This window comes from Erpetoichthys calabaricus, chromosome 16 (genome assembly GCF_900747795.2).
Source record: "Erpetoichthys calabaricus chromosome 16, fErpCal1.3, whole genome shotgun sequence".
NCBI lineage: Eukaryota > Metazoa > Chordata > Cladistia > Polypteriformes > Polypteridae > Erpetoichthys > Erpetoichthys calabaricus.
The window spans coordinates 50,138,531-50,155,684 of NC_041409.2; the positions used below are offsets into that span (position 1 = coordinate 50,138,531).

The 17,154-nt window shown below is 38.1% G+C and overlaps 1 protein-coding gene across 1 annotated transcript in view; it reads right to left on the bottom strand.

Moving 5' to 3' along the window:
* stard9 (StAR-related lipid transfer (START) domain containing 9) overlaps positions 1–17,154 on the bottom strand; it is a 248,461-nt gene that overhangs the window by 84,893 nt on the left and 146,414 nt on the right. Inside the window, exons 8-14 of the mRNA XM_051919739.1 lie at positions 16,296–16,365; positions 13,835–13,907; positions 10,304–10,371; positions 9,317–9,414; positions 4,832–5,032; positions 4,622–4,719; positions 2,663–2,740 (exon numbers count right to left, since the gene is read on the bottom strand). Coding sequence (XP_051775699.1) covers positions 2,663–2,740; positions 4,622–4,719; positions 4,832–5,032; positions 9,317–9,414; positions 10,304–10,371; positions 13,835–13,907; positions 16,296–16,365 — 686 coding nt within the window. The remainder of the gene's footprint in view (positions 1–2,662; positions 2,741–4,621; positions 4,720–4,831; positions 5,033–9,316; positions 9,415–10,303; positions 10,372–13,834; positions 13,908–16,295; positions 16,366–17,154) is intronic.

Consider the following 17,154-nt stretch of genomic DNA (forward strand, 5'->3'; position numbering starts at 1 on the left):
CCCTTGGTTTGTAGTGAGGCTGAAGCAGAACCAGGTTATGATCTGCTTTCCCAAGCGCAGGCAGAGGGGTGGCGCTGTATGCATCTTTAACGTTTGCATACAGTAGGTCAATAGTCCTATTTCCCCAGGTATTACAATCCACATACTGGGAGAAGGCAGGTAATGTTTTGTCCAGCGTCACATGGTTAAAGTCTCCAGCGATTAGCACAAGCGCCTCGGGGTGCTGCGTTTGCAGTTTAGCAACATCAGAATGGATGATGTCACCCGCTATCTCCACGTCCGCCCGAGGAGGGATGTAAACAATAACAACAATGACGTGTCCAAACTCTCTGGGCAAGTAATAGGGACGCAGACTTACGGCCAACAGTTCGATGTCCCTGCAGCAAGTGGAGATTTGTACATTTACATGTCCAGAGTTGCACCATCTTGTATTCACATACAGAGCGAGTCCTCCTCCTTTCCACTTTCCACAGGTATTTGCGTCTATGTCCGATCTAACTGTGCTAAACCCGGGTAGCTCTACATTAGCATCTGGGATGTTAGTTGTTAGCCACGTTTCACAAAAGCACAACAAATTGCATTCTTTGTAGGTCCTGACATTTTTCACCAGCGCTGAAATGGGTTGAATTCATCCAACCATCAACTTTAACAAGGGCCCCTGTCCCTGAACTAGCCACACAGCCCCACAGCATGATGGAATCTCCACCAAATCTGACAGCAGGTAGCAGGTGTTTTTCTTGGAATGTGGTGTTCTTCTGCCATGCAAAGCGCTTTTTGTTACGACCAAATAACTCAATTTTTGTCTCATCAGTCCAAAGCACTTTGCTCCAAAATTAATCTGGCTTGTGACTCTGTTTGTGGTGTGAGTGCAGAAAGGGCTTCTTTCTCATCACCCTGCCATACAGATGTTCTTTGTGCAAATTGAGCTGAATTGTAGAACGATGTACAGATACACCATCTGCAGTAAGATGTTCTTGCAGGTCTTTGGAGGTGATCTGTGGGTCATCTGTAACCATTCTCACAATCCTGCACATATGCCGCTCCTGTATTTTTCTTGGCCTGCCACACCTGGGTTTAACAGCAACTGTGCCTGTGGCCTTCCATTTCCTGATTACATTCTTTACAGTTGAATATTGACAGTTTAAACCTCTGAGATAGCTTTTTGTAGCCTTCCCCTAAACCATGATATTGAACAATCTTTGTTTTCAGATCTTTTGAGAGTTGCTTTGAGGATCCCATGCTGTCACTCTTCAGAGGAGAGTCAAAGGGAAGCACAACTTGCAATTGACCACCTTAAATACCTTTTCTCATGATTGGACACACCGGTCTATGAAGTTCAAGGCTTAATGAGCTAATCCAACCAATTTGGTGTTGTAAGTAATCAATATTACATGCATTCAAATCAGCAAAATTACAAGGGTGCCCAAATTTTTGCACAGCCAGTTTTTCACATTTGATTTAATTTCATACAACTAAATACTGCTTTACTAAAAAGCTTTGTTCGGAAAACACCCCAGTACTCAGTTGTTCCTAGAAAATGAAAGACATACCACTGTTATCTTTTTTGTTGAAAGTAGAGTAAATTATTATGCAGGCTGAGAAGGGTTCCCAGACTTTTTCATATGACTGTATAATTTCTTGAACACCAAACTTGTGTCAGACATTGCTGTTACGGGTCTTAGTGTTTATTATTTGTTTTGAAACTTATTTTCCTTATTATTTACATAGGTTCTAAGTGTTTAGTTTTTTTCACATGGAGAGCTAATTTCTGGTTTTATTTATACTTTAACATTTGTTATATAAGGGTTAACAGTACTTTGTGCCTTTCCATGTTGCTAATTCTTGTTGCTATGGTGGGACAGCTGCAAGTGTATACTACGTGATATTAAGATTTTCCACTATGTTGAATATTACAGTGAAACCTTTTTGACTTCTTTGTGCTTCTTATTTAAAAGTTTAGACCTTTTTTCCTTGAAACATACATTTTGTTTTGCAATTTTGTCAAACAATGTTTTAGCATCTCAAGGCTTGACCAAATAAAATTTAGAGCATAATCTGGCTTAAAAGTTTGGCTCTGTCAGTACATTAAGTCCTCCTGATATTGACATCTTGTATTTCCTGCAATTTAGTTTAATCTTCAGGCCCCTGTACTTGGACCCAGTGGCCTGCCATTTTATTTCATCTCTAGGAGAACAGCAATGTGTTGCTGTAGATGTGCTTGTCCTAAACAGTTATTTTTTCTTTAATCATTTCTGTATCTCACAATAAGTGAGATTCCTCTATTTACAAATAATTATATCCACTTGCACAGAGAAAAAACATCTCTAGAAAAACTCTCCACAATACCAAACCATTTCATAAATCATCCATCCATCCATCCATTTTCCAACCCGCTGAATCCGAACACAGGGTCACGGGGGTCTGCTGGAGCCAATCCCAGCCAACACAGGGCACAAGGCAGGAACCAATCCTGGGCAGGGTGCCAACCCACCGCAGTTCATAAATCATTAACAGGTCATTGTGTGTTGCAGCCGTCCTTGATGACCGCATTAAATTATAGTTCTCATGTCTTCCCATAAAGACCGATGGAATTCAACAAAAGAGTCAAGTATTGTCTGCACTCTTTGACCACACTGATGCATGTAATAAATAAAATAAGTACCAGTTCAAAGCTCATCAGCATGGTCTTTAGCCGGTCGATTTCTTCTCGCAGTTCTCGGATCAGTTTCACATTTGCATCCTTATGAAAAATAAAGGAAAAAGAAATATTTAAAGAATACTGAAAAATAAACCACTCCATTATGCTAATGGTGTATGCCTTCATTACCTCTTTTCAAAAGTTTCTCCTAAAATATGGGTTGATTTTGACCCAAGTTGTGGATAATACCATAACCCAAACAGGAAATAGAACAAATGTGAGAACGGTTCAATCAGTCAGTTGATCTTAAGTTTCTAAAGCACCTTTTAAGTGAACAGTTGCAGTGTTTACATGGACAGAAAAGTTGCAGAAATGTTTATTTTTTGTTTAAAACAGCATTCATTTTAAGACTTTCCACGTATGCTCACTAGACTAAGTGCTACAGCAATGTCAGAATTATTGGTGTTTTCAACGTGAGAGTAAACTTGAGAGCCTCATGTGTGCAATTTTGCTGTTGCTGATTAAGGAGAAACATAAAACTAAGCTGGACATGAGAGCAGTACAAGTAAAGATTTCAGCAGGTGAATCAGTATACAAGGGCAATAAGTTGTGTGGTGAAAATAAACAAACAGTGGCAATCTGATAATGTGGAGCAAAATGAGATAAATAACTGACTGAAGATGTGCATTATGATGGAGAAGAAGATGTGCATCTAAGTGGTGCCAAACTGAATTAGAAGAATAAAGCACCAGTTTACCAGAAGCATGGTGGAGAGGAGGACTTAGAAAGGTCTAGAATATGGCTTGCACATTAATGTACACCTGCAAAGCACAGGGACATTCATCAGTGATGCATGATGTGCCAACAAGGTTGCATTCACACTGTAGCTCAATTCTGATTTTTGCACTCTTGTGACACAGATCTTGTCTTTTTTAATAAAATACTATGCCAAATCTAAACTCTTCAGATTGGATTTAGACCACTTTGATATGTGGTACGAAATCTGTTACAGACATACTGTATATGACTGTGTTTAAATGCTTGAATCAATATTGTCCTGGAAATTTTCATCCCCAACTTAACATCCTGAAATATAAGGCAACCTTATATAGTCCAAAACATAGCCTTTCATAATTCATAACTGAACAAACAGACTGTGAACTTGTCAACGCTACAGACTTTAGGTAGTTTGCAGTACCCTACAACTAATGTCCACCAATACAGACCAATTGCTACGCATTTTCGGAAGGAGATGGTAATTCTCAAGCACGCCTTGAAGACAGACATTAACATAAGTAATCCAATGCCCCCCTCAACATTCTGGAATTGTAAACCCTCTGTTTCACAACAAAACCCTCCACATCTTGTTTCCACCAGTCTTGGCTTCCCTCTTGAGTCCACAGGTTTCAACATACAGATGTGGCAGTTAAGCAGCATAAACAATTGTCTGTTTTCTTTTTTTTCCTTGCCATCATATGTTGACAAATTCACAGACGTCTTGAGATTGAAAACTAAGTGAACTTGCGCAGTTGCTGCAAGTATTCTTAGCTGTCTATTCGTTTACATTTGTCTGATAAATTTGTTTTTATTACCTGTATGCATGCAGCACACTTTCAGAATGGCTAACCGTATGCACTTGTATCAGATATGGATTACTTGCAAAATTAATTTTAACAGTCATACAATAAAAAATTGCATATGAGCCACAGAATCAGAGTCACTTTTAGCTGTAAAATTCTTCTAACTGACCTACTTCTTCTAACTTTCTTGTTCAACTTTAGAAAATATAGCGGCTTGCATCCTATTCTTCATGTTTATAATTTGTGTTAATGAAAGCTTCAATTAGGTACAACACAAAATGATTTCTCATGGCTTTAGTCTCTGATTCCCTTTACTTTCTCATTTCTCAAGCACCACTTTAATAGCTGTGCATGGCTTAAATTGTCTAGCCATGTCATTTAACCAACAAGAGTAATCACTTACCTCATTGACTCGGGGCTTGTTAACAATATTACGTGCATGGGCTGCATAGCGCAAGGTGTTGACCGTCTCGCTGTAACTGCTACCACTTGGGGAGATAGCTAGAATTCAGACAGAGTAAGAAAGATAGTGAGACATCACTGAATAATCCTGTACTGGAAGGATAATCACACTCTTGCTCAAAAATGTGTAGGGGGAATAGTATACACTTACTGGCTACCATGACTGTCTTAGAATTGCCACCCAGACTGTCCTTCAACAGCCAGGTAAGGATGGAGTCCCGATAGGGCACGTAACAGTGGCGCCGGCTGCCCCCCGACTGTGAGCTTGACTGGCTTCCCGTATTGCTGCTTTCACCTTCACTTGCCATGCTGTTGATGCTTTGACAGCTGCTAAACATCTGGGAATTCTGGGCTGTGGAAAGAACTTCAATTTAGCTTAGCTTCACACACTTGCGTCTTCTGTATTTTAAGACAATGCTTAATTGTTCTGACTGGGTGAGATGTATGGTGCAGATTTAGTTTTATTTTTTTTCTTACTTTATACTGTGTATTCCCATTCTATTACAGAACTGAATAGAAAAGTTTACTTTTACAGTGATAAATATTCCAAACTATCCAAGGGTGTAACTTCCATTGGTAAAGTGTAGAGTCAATTGGATATAATGGATTAATTTACACTCAAACACAATCATTCAAATAAGGGAACATCGCCATTAGAGAAAATCCTTAGACAAAGTAGAATCCAATCCCTTTTTTAAGCAACACCTTAATGCACATGGTAAGATGTTCAGGTATGCACTGCTCAATGTCCATGATACATTCTGCTAAATAGGATATTAGGTAATTTACTGCTGCCTATGAGTAGAAGCATACACTGTTATACTGTCACATTAAAATAACGATAGCATAGTACAGTACTGGAAGTGCAACCACTTTGTGTACAAAAGACATGATATACACGTGTTGCATGCAGGAATCTGTTGCATTCGCTACATTATGATCACTATGTTCTATGATCACTATTTCTGAACTCTATCATAACCTTATGGGACAATGCACGTATATGAAGTCTGACATTGCCCAAATCATCTTTGTTTTTAATTTGGTTATTGATAATAACCATTCAGACTTCTAAAGTAGCCTAACTAGCACTGAAAGGAGAAAAAATTAAAGCTATGTGAGGAGCAGTATACTCTGTGGAGTTAAGACATGGCTATTGAAGATGCATTATAAAAAGTCAGAAATGAGAAGGGTCAGGTGGCTGTATGGAGTATCACGGAGTAAGACAAAGACAAATGGTGAGTTGAGGGATAGGCAAGGTGTGGAGGCAATAGAGACAGATTAATGTAGTTTGGGCATTTGGAGTGAAATGCTGAGGATAAACGGGAGAAGAGATGCACCATGACCAAGGGAGAGGGGACGAGGAGAAAGAAGATGGAATTAGTGATGGTCAGATGATATGAAAAAGAAATAAAAGATTTAGTTTTTTTCACATATAATATCTTAAATATTGACACTGCTTTTCTGTACTTTGATTTCTTTATATCTGTATATAGTCTTTATTTAAGCATGATGGTTTGAATGAAGTGTAGTTTACTTGTACCCTAAATTGGTTGTGTACATGAGAGACCTTATACTGCCCAGTGCTACAAGGATAGGTTCTAAGTCCCTAGACCCTGAATTGCATTGTTTGTTGGTGTCATCTCTGGGACTGAGTTTGGCCAACAGAAATGCATATGCTCATTTGTGTATCAGTTGTTCTAAGTCCTGTCCAGTCTCTTATATTACTCTTATATTATTGTGTGTGCGCCCTGCCCAGGGTTTGTTTCCTGCCTTGCACCCTGTGTTGGCTGGGATTGGTCCCAGCTGACCCCCGTGACCCTGTAGTTAGGATATAGCAGGTTGGACAATGGATGGATGGATGGAGTTATTTCTCCTTCCTCTTGCACAGTTCCCTTCAATCTTTCCTTCTATAATATATTGCAAAGTTTTTCATTCTTCTTCTTTTTATTATATTTTCCACCTCCAGGATCTTATTCAATTTATGATATACACATCTGTCCACAATATATGTACACTACCACTTCCCGAATGTGTAGGGTGTCTGACTGAAGCATCCATGACTCACAACCATAAGGATGTGTTGATCAAATATAACATTTTAAAATCCAAAGCTTCAGTTTTAGATTTAACTTTCTAATACAAAGTATGTTTTTATACTTGCAGAATGTGCTTGTTCTGTTCTAGCTCTTACTTTCACCTTAGCATCAAAGTGGTCTTCAATTCAATTCAAGTATTGTCCTTTCTAGTATGTTAATGATGTCAATCCTCTTTTGAGTTATAACCATGACCTTTGTATTCTGTACATTCAAATTAAGACCCAACAGAGTACTTGCATCTGCCATTGAGATCTTGCAACCCATCTTTTTTTATTCGTTCAGTTCTATCTGATGTGATTTTTGTATAATTTCCTCTGAATAAATGTTAAATAGATAGATAGATAGATAGATAGATAGATAGATAGATAGATAGATAGATAGATAGATAGATAGATAGATAGATAGATAGATAGATAGATAGATAGATAGATAGAAGTGGGGACAATATGCACCCTTGAAGTACTCCTTTGTTTATTTTTACATCAGGTGTTTTTCACTGTCCATTCTGTTTGCTGCCAATGTCAGCTCAAATATGTGTTCTGTCTAAACCTGCTTGGTGCAAGATATTTAAAAGACAATCATTCTTTACCCTGTCAAATACACTTTTGAAATCTATAAATCAGGGGTCTCCAACTCCAGTCCTGGAGAGCTACTGTGGCTGCAAGTTTTCCTTCTAACTCTTTTCTTAATTAGTGACCAGTTTTTACTGCTAATTAACTATTTCCCTTTATTTTAAATGACTTTTCTTGAGACTCTGACCGCTGAAGTGATTTTATTTTTACCTTAAATGGCACCTAAACATAAAATTGATGTGAAGTGAGCCAACAGATGAGCAACTAATTTGGGGCCTCAAACTCCAACCGACTTCACTTCATTCAGTTTCTTAATTTAAAGCCAGTTCTCGTTGCTAATTAAACCTGTTATTTAATTCCATGGTGCTCATTCTGCCATGGCAGACATTTCCAAAACTGCTGATTTTCTTTTTGAAGAGCGCTGTCAAAATGTTTTGTGGACCTGAGCAGATCAACATTATTGAGGCCTTCACCTTTCTTTATTTTCAGTTATTGTGTGATAGACGCAGGTTGTTGTTTATGTGTTGGTACATTTTGTGTCTTAATATTGTCAGTCAGTCAGTTAGACATTCTGCATGTCTTTGGACTGTGGGAGGAAACCGGAGCACCCGGAGGAATCCCACGCAGACACGGGTAGAACATACAAACTGCAGACACAGGGAGAACCCAGGTCTCCTAACTGCGAGGCAGCTGCGCTACCACTACGCCACCGCGCTGCCCATCTTAATATTGTTTGGTTGCTAATTAACGGAAAAAAAAATAATTAAGGGGCCTGACTCTTAAGTTGTGCATCAATTAAAATTAAGGAAAAGAGTTAATTAGCAGCAAAATTAGGTCACTAATTAAGAAAAGGGTTAGAATGAAAACCTGCAGCCACAGTAGTTCTCTAGGACTGGAGTTAGAGATCCCTGCTACAAAGCATATACATAGATCTTGCCTCTTATCAAGTTATTCTTGGGTTCTCAGACTTGCCCTAAATCCAAATTGTGTATTGCGCATGAGTGAGTCACATTTATGCTTTATTCTTTAATATAGAATTGTTAAAAATAATTTCAATACATGACTAATTGAACTTATTGTCCCTGTATTGGTTGCATTTCTTCGAGTTTGATTCCTTGAAAATAGTGACAAATTCTGATTTCAACTTCATAAATTCCCTTGTGGGAGCCTGTAACCCCTAGAGGGCAGATTGAGAAATGCATCCCAGACATGGGTGGTAGGAGGGAAATCAAATACCCTTGCGGATGAACAGGCATAGGAATAGGAAGAAGTGTTATAATGAGTGAGTGAAGGTAGAGTTAATTAGGGACAGTACAGCATCAGCACAGATAGTTACAGGCATTGAAGATAGACTTCAGATCTGGCTCTAACACTAAGATGTTTAAGGCAACGGGAGACCAACACATTATAATTCCAAGAAAACAGTATGGCAAATTCCAGACCAAAGATGGCCCTCAGCCCCCAGCAGGACAGTGCTTATAATTGCTGGAAGGAATATTTCAAATATTAACAAATATAGGCTCATGGAATGTAAGTGGTTTATGTTAGCAGAAAAAATGTCAATAGCATAAAGAGGAAAAATTAGGATTAAACATCCTGGGTACAAGAATGACTCTCTGGAGAGGGAAATAAAAGTGTATTGCTCTGGTAGTAATGAATTGTATTAGGCAGGTTTAAATATGTTAGATTGCATTTAGTATTTATCACATTAACAATTCTGTCTTACATCATGACATAACAATGTAAATATCCTTACAAACACAACCATTTCTTCTTAATTTTCTAAATTAAACTTCAGGATGTCTTAATTTAAAAGGTAAACTATTTTTAAACTTGTTTTGAAATAATAGTTATAAAGAACATGAAAAAAAAATCCAACACAAAGAAGACATGACAATCACTAGTTGAAGATAACGGCTGTTCAGGGTGCTGGTGGATGAAGCCCAATGAAAAGGATACACCTACCTAAGGTAGAAATAACAATGCCGAGGGTGACTAAAGACTTGTTGATGTTAGAGCCTTCCGTTAGGCGGTCTCTACAGTAATTGGGATCTGCTCGCTCGCTGCACAAAAAAAAAGTCAAGCTTAACACACCTTCACAACACATTCAGTTTAATGCAACACTGTCAGCAAGTAACACTTCCATGACAGAAAGGCTGCATACAGCTTAGCAACGTATTCTAATTGGAACAAATTTAAGTGTCTCAACAATGTAGTATTGAAAATGGGCATTTATGTGGGCAAACCCTTGCTGGGATGAGCAAAAGGATTACTTTTCCAAGCTGATTAGATACAGATGTCATAATCCGTCTTCCGAAAGTAGACTCTGGTGGAACCCTACTACCCTCACAAACTTTAGAAAAGAGATCTGATTTAAAAGTTAGGTATTGCCCAAAATTACTTACAGGTACAATTTCATGGGACACCCATTAAACAGCCCTGTAGTTCAACATCTCTCGTGTTTTGTCAGTGAGGTGTTGTGTAAGAAATGTTTCATTACGTTCATATCTCTTCACTTTCCGCATCCCCTTAGAATTCTTCACCAAAATAATTTTCATTTTAGTCATGTATACCCAGTATTTTTAACATTATGCTTCATTTACACATTCTTACACATTCCATACTCAGCCTTGGATTGTTTTTCTAGCAACCTTCAGGAAATTTCAGAAATTGTCATTTTTTGGCACAATGTTAAATTCACAAAACTATCAGCACCTGAGCAAACAGACCAGGTCATTGCCGCACTGGCAAAAAAATGACATTTCCATATATTGTAAGTCCATTTTCATTTCTTATAATAGGACTGGTAAATTATAATTTATGAACTCTATACCTCCATTAAGTGTGTTTTACTAATGAAAGTACTGCTTTAGACTTAAATCCCAGACACCAATAAAGTGACACTGCAAAGGTACATAAAGGAGATTGGAGTCGTGTTGCACGGAAACATACCTCCCTGCCAAGTCCACCAAGTTGATTTTGCTGACAATTTCAGAAGGAAGGTTGTTCTCCAGAATGGCCTAAAACAGAGACAAAGTCCGCTTATTATCTAACACTTCTTCAGCACAACCCCCCATTTTCTTGGATCAGCAGCCCCATCACTTGGCCCTTTGAATGATGTGCTGTCAGCAACAGCGAACAACATCTTGTCTACCAAAGACTCAAATCAGCATCTGCTTGGAGCTTTGGGCAGCCTGGGACTTGAGAACTCAACCTTTACAAATAAGTCACACTGCCACACTTTTTAAGAGGGTATGCTGCAGATGCCTAAACCAGAGTTCTAATGTAGATTGTAAATATTAGCATGTAGAAAGGACATTGCTGCCTACCAAGATGCTATACTCATAGACCAAGAACTTGATTATAATCTTAGGATTTACATTATTTTAACACTCTGAAGCAGGCACCACAGTGGCTGGTATACTCATTTTGAACGTTAGGACCACACAGCCTCCTAACCTTATTTTAAAGAATTGGGCCTATTTGTCTCCATTTTCATCCTGAACACCTGGACCAAAACTGTGTCCATATCTTAAATTAAAAAAAGAGCCCTAAATACTCAGGCAGTAATGACTCCATTTTGAATCCTAAGCTTTAAAGAGTGTAATGAATCTCCTAAAGAGCCCAAACACTCACATCATCCACAGATCGTGCAGGAAATATATATGACCACCAAGCCTCCTCATACTACATTCTCATTACTTTGACAGCACTGATTTTAACTGCCACTCATCTACTGTAAACGCCACCTACAGCCTTCAGTATAAGGGAAACTTTATTGAGCTTAGGGGCTGTTGAATAGGCAGGCTGATTGAAGATAATGATGTAGCTTTATAGACAGACAGCATAGAAGAACAGACATCACAAATTAGTTTTTGAATGCATTATGATGTGGAAAAAAAGAATCTATGATAATCATTAGAAATGGATCATACATTGAAAGCTAGATAAATATTGGTGAAGACAGAACCAGGCTCATACATGTCTCCTTGGCAGGAGATCAGGACATTGAACATCACTATTATTTTGATTACTAGGATTCTTCTTATTACAGCAGATTTAGCAGGTACCAGTACCTAAGGTAACTTTAGGATGGGTTATACACACATACACAAACACACATTTTCTATAATTTGAGACAAAGACATTTTCACTTGATTTACCCCTCTGCTCTGCAGTTTACAATCACAAATGATACAATTCAGAAGTGATTAAAGTTCACATTGCAAACTTTAATATTTTAGGTCACACCATTTAGAAATGACAACACTTTTTCTACATGGTTCCCAAAATTCAGGGCACCATAATGTTTGGGACACAGCAATGGCATGTCTATTACAGCCATTGTCGCACTTAGGACTCTAATGCAGCCATCTTCAGCTTCAGCTTGTTTCAGGGTCTTTGACTCATTACCTTTTCTCTTCAGCTTAGGGAAGGCCTGCTCAGTTGAATTTAAATTGGAGGACTAGCTTGGACATTCAAGAATTTTCCATTTTTTATCTTTGAAAAACTCCTATGTTGCCTTTGCAGTATGTTTGGATCATCACCTTGTAGGATGAAGTGTCGTCCACTGAGTTTGGAGGCCTTTAGTGGAACTTGAGCCGACCAGATGTTTCTCTACACCTCAGAATTAATTGTGCCACAGCTGTCAACAGTCACATCATCTATGAAGATAAGTGTGCAAGGACCTGTGGCAGCCACACATACCTAAGCCATAACAACTCCACTGCCATGTTTTACAGATGAGGTGGTCTGCTTTGGACCTTAGGCAGTTCCTTTTGGTCTCCACACTTTGCTCTCGCCATCACTCTGATGAGGTACATCTTTGTCTGATCTGTCCACAAGACCTCTTCCAGAATTCTGCAGGCTCTTTTAAGTAATTTTTCCCAAACTGTAATATGGCCATCCTGTTATTACGGCTAACTAGTGGTTTATATCTTGCTGTGTGGCCTCTGTATTTCTGTTCATGAAGTCTTCTGCAGATAGTCGTCTCTGACACATCCTCTTCTACCTCCTGTTTCAGATCTGTCAGGCAGGTATTTGGGGTTTTTTCTTGACCAAAGTGAGGGTTCTGGGTTCTTCTGTCATCAGCAGTGGAGGTCTTCCTTGGCCTACCAGTCCCTTTGAAATTATTGTGTTCACTGATGTGTTCTTTCTTCTTCATGATATTCCAGGCAGTTGATTTAAGTAATCCTAAGGTTCTACTGTTGTCTCTGATGGGTTTATTCTTGCTTGTCAGCCACATTATGGTTTCTTTGACTTTTACTGACACAGATCTTGTCCTCTTGTTGAACAATGGCAACTACAGACTCCAAAGGGTGGAAGAAGGCTGAAGTATTTTATGAAGCAATGAAACAGACCAGAGGAATCACCAACACCTGTGACGCCAATAATCTCAAGTATTATGGCGTCCTGAAATAGGAGGACTGTGTAGAAAAAGTGTTGTCATTTCTACATGGTGTGACAGAAATGTATGCAAATCCCCCTAAAAGAAAGTCTGCAATGTGCACTTTAATCTTGTCTGAGGTGTTTAATTTGTAACTGTCCCATACCATCCCCCACCGAGGCAGCTGAAGTCAGATACAAAATTTTGACAGCTGAAGTCTCTTTTTCTGGAAGTGAGGTGTCTGGAATTGTATAGGAAAATAATATTGTTTTCATGTATGTTCCTTGTCTACAACAATCCAAGTAAACGTAAGATGACATTTCTTGCGAGGCAAGAAATGTTGAACATATACTGTAACTAAAACAGAATTTTTTTCATATGGTATAGTAATAATGACAAAATGTTGATGTCAAGTGTATAATGTGTGAAGACTGAAGTCCAATTATCAAGTAAACACTTTCACAAAAGGTATACAAAACAAGTGTGCTTTTATTCAAGAGTAAAACCGAAGAAAAAGAAATTGTTCAATTTACATGTTGCTGTCAATGTGTAAAAACTGAAACACAAATATCAAGCATATCAAAAATGTTTCTGTTTCAGTTATGTGTTCAGCATTGTTTGCCTCACATTTCCTGCCATTCTACATTTACAGAGACTGTTGTAGACACAGAACACAAATGAAATGTATGTATTCCAAATAACAATATATTATTTACCCTATACAATTCCAGACATCTCATTCCCAAAAAGATAGACTTCAACTGTGACAATTTTCTGTCCAACTTCAGCTCCCTCGGTAGGGGATGGGATAGCAGGCTGGCTGTTGCTAGTGCTATTTGACATGTTTGCAAAACAAAGACGCTGATGAGGAGGTGTGAAGGAATTTAAGGCAGCCCGGCATTATGAATATTTTTGCAGGGTTCAGGGATTCTAGTGTTAAAAATTACATAGCTTCTAGCTCACACACCTACACTTTCATAAACACACAAACCAAAACACCTAAAAATCTTTCTCCAGGTTGTATACGCATATCATAACCGCATCCAAGTAGAAAAAGATATTGACCCCTGCCCCACTGTGAGCCCAGTGAAGCTGACCTGAGTGTACTGGATGGTGAATATGGCATGAGAGCGGCTACTGGCATCATGGACGTGGGTGGCAGCCGTCATTCTATAACAGAGACACATGACCATGGTAAACGAAACAAAAAATATTACATGTCAAACACAATGAAACAGGCAGAGACAAAAAAAGCTAATCAATGTAAAGAACATTTTAAACTTTCTACTATACAATGTACAGGTTAGCATTAACAATCCGGGAATGGCCATTCTTATCATAGAGAGGAAATATTTTATTGCAGGTTTAAAAACTGCCATGTTTACTATGAATAAGCATATTTTCATTCTCACTTTTATCCTCTTATTTTTGACTTTTGTTCACTTTGATTTTACAGCAATCTTCATTAGCCTTTAACTTTTTCAGTTTCTGAAAGGGCAGATTAGTTGGGGTGGTGGGAGCAGAAAAAGAAGTTTAGTACTTAATTGATTTAAATACCCTTTTCAACGCATGTTAGCTTACGTGTATCTGTCAAAAGAACACTTTTTAAAATACTGTCTTGATGTTAAATTCTCTTGCTTTTGCAGAATTTGCCACTAAACCTGCCAATGTCAGTTGCCAATAAAAAGAATAAACACTCATCTCTTACAAACTGGACCACAGGACAAAGGGGAAGATTATTCATTATTTCATCTGTGCCCCATGTTAAAAAAAAACAAAACTAGAACTTTATGAGGATGTTTACAAAGAGGATTATAATTACAGGCTTTATCTTACTGTAAATGTTTACAAACAATTTAATTTTGTTTCTTGTATCAAATACGAGTTTCAGTTTCCAACACTGGCTTTTTGGGTCTGGCTCACACATGCATTTCACCAGATTGTGAATGGTGACCATCCATGGCAATGCCAGGCACCTTCTCCAGGCTGGTTACTTGTGTCACCTGACCCTTGCTGCCAACAATCATCTTTAGGCCTGGAAGAGGGACTCCTAAAATCTTTGTTGAGGGCAAGCATGTCATCGTCTTTGGATGTACTACCAGGTTATTCCGTGTTTGTAGTGTTCATTGCCAAGTGGTAACTCTTTACAGTAAAAACACCTTCAAGAAGATAGCTGTAAAAATCTGTGCGGCATTTAATCTACTCCAACATTACATAATGGTAAAAATCCACAAGAACCAAACAAGTAACAAGGGCCTCTTAGGACCTGCAAATAGATGTCAGCATTTGGGAAGAGATTAGTCTCACTTTGGAGATAATTATCCCAAATTTTCTTGAACTTGGGCTGTGAATGGACCATACTTAGGACTGCACTAGTGGAGCAGAATGATCTTCAAATCAGATATCAACTGGCAAAAAAAGACAGCAGCAGACAAAAGAAGAAAAAAAAATTGGGCAGAGAGTAGTCTCAACGGCCATCAAGAATGACATTCTGGAGGTCTCAAAATTTCTGGCAATATTATCAATGATTTACTAAGTAGTAGGGTAAAAACTTCGCTCTGCTTTTCACAGCAAGGAAATGTATAAATTAACTGGGGATATCACTGGGAAGTAGAAGGTGCATATGGAGAAAACTATGATCTTGGCAAATAATCATCAGAATCAGCAAAGATTGCTCCTTGTCCAAGACTGTGATCATCTCATTTGTTGTGAAGTGGCAATACTATGGGGGTTGATAGGATTCTGACAAAATGCAAAAATTGCACAATACTGTTTGCATTTTTTTGATGAATTTCTGTCTTTATCTTTGCATAGAAGTCCCAGTTCTATTGATGGGCAGATTGGTTTGGGTTTCTCCATTTTCAAATGCAGAGGGATTGTACTCTGCATCTGATTCTGGAAATCTTGTACCAGTGCTAAGCAGAAATTCCATCTTGACCAAAAAACAGTAAATTAGACAGCTTTGTGAGAGTGGAGTAAGAACAGGATTTTTCTGCATGCTAGTCCACTCTGAGTGTGGGGTTATTATCAATTACATGTGAGTAGGAAATAATAAATGTCTAATGGGCCAGATTTTGTTGTGACAGAGAAAAAAAACAAGAGCATTCATTGTCTAAAATAAGGGTTGCTTCTAACTGAGTCATTAATTCATGTACCAAAATTTTGGTGGGCAAAGTCAAAGCCGTAATAATACACCAGTCATCTATGTTGGTTTGTATTTTTCTATTACTCTCTGAGCATTCAGTCATTTGCAAATGTCTTTCCTTTTTTGTACCAAAGTTGAACACAAGCGGCCATCTTATATCTTATGGGTGTCATGATGTCATGGCTTTGATGGCACATATGTTATATGCCTAGCAACTACCCCTGATCATTCTGCCCATACACACAAAATGGCAGCACCAATGAAAAAATAAAACACAGAATGGTGTTGGGATTACATCACTGAAATAACGATAACAAATATTAAAAAAAAAACTTAACACATAGTATTGGTCAAAAATAAACAAAAGAGAAGTGCAGAATTATTTGAAATAATTCCTGACCATTATCACTCACCTGTTTGCTATCCCTTCCTCCAGGAGATTTACTGTTTGCTTGTAATCTGACACTAAATGCTGAGACAGACCTGAGGAAAGAGAACACAGATAAAGAGAGGATAAACAATAAAGTGAAAGCAATAATAATAATAATAATAATTCATTCATTACTGTGCCACAACAACAGGATTCCTAAATGTCACAGGACACAAGATCATGTGCTAAAAAGCACCTCTGGGGGTCGCTTTTGCCCAATGCTATCAGGCAATTCTATGCTTCCTCCTGGAGTTCTAAAATATAAATAAATACATATATTTGTTTATATTTACTTACTTACAGATTGATTGATTGATTGATTTATTGGCTGTGTTATTTTTCTTGTAAGTCTGAATCCTTTTTTTATGTTTCTGATGCTAAATTCATCTTAATTTCCCCATGGAATTAATAAAGTTTAATCTAATCTAATTACTGTTGTATTCACTACTTCATGGCTACAGTACAATACTGACGTAAAAATGTACAGAATATACAAATACAGTATATAAAATGAACAGTACGAGATTGCAACATTGCAATCAAAAGATAGACAATGAAAAGATAGAAGGACAGGACCAGAACACCAAATCAAAGTTTAAGTGCACATAAGAACAGGTACCTAGAAGACAGATTGTGTGACAAAAAAAATACACAACAGGAAAGCTGAAGTCATTTAAAGGTTAGTTAGCTCAAATTCAAAAAGAAATCACACTAACACCATGAGTCAATGTCAGAGGAAATAGAAAATCTTAAACAACTGTCTCTATTGCAGCGCCCAGTTGTATACTGTACTTTCGCAGAGGTGACATCACCCGGCATGAGTTTGAGTAACTGCCTCCAAG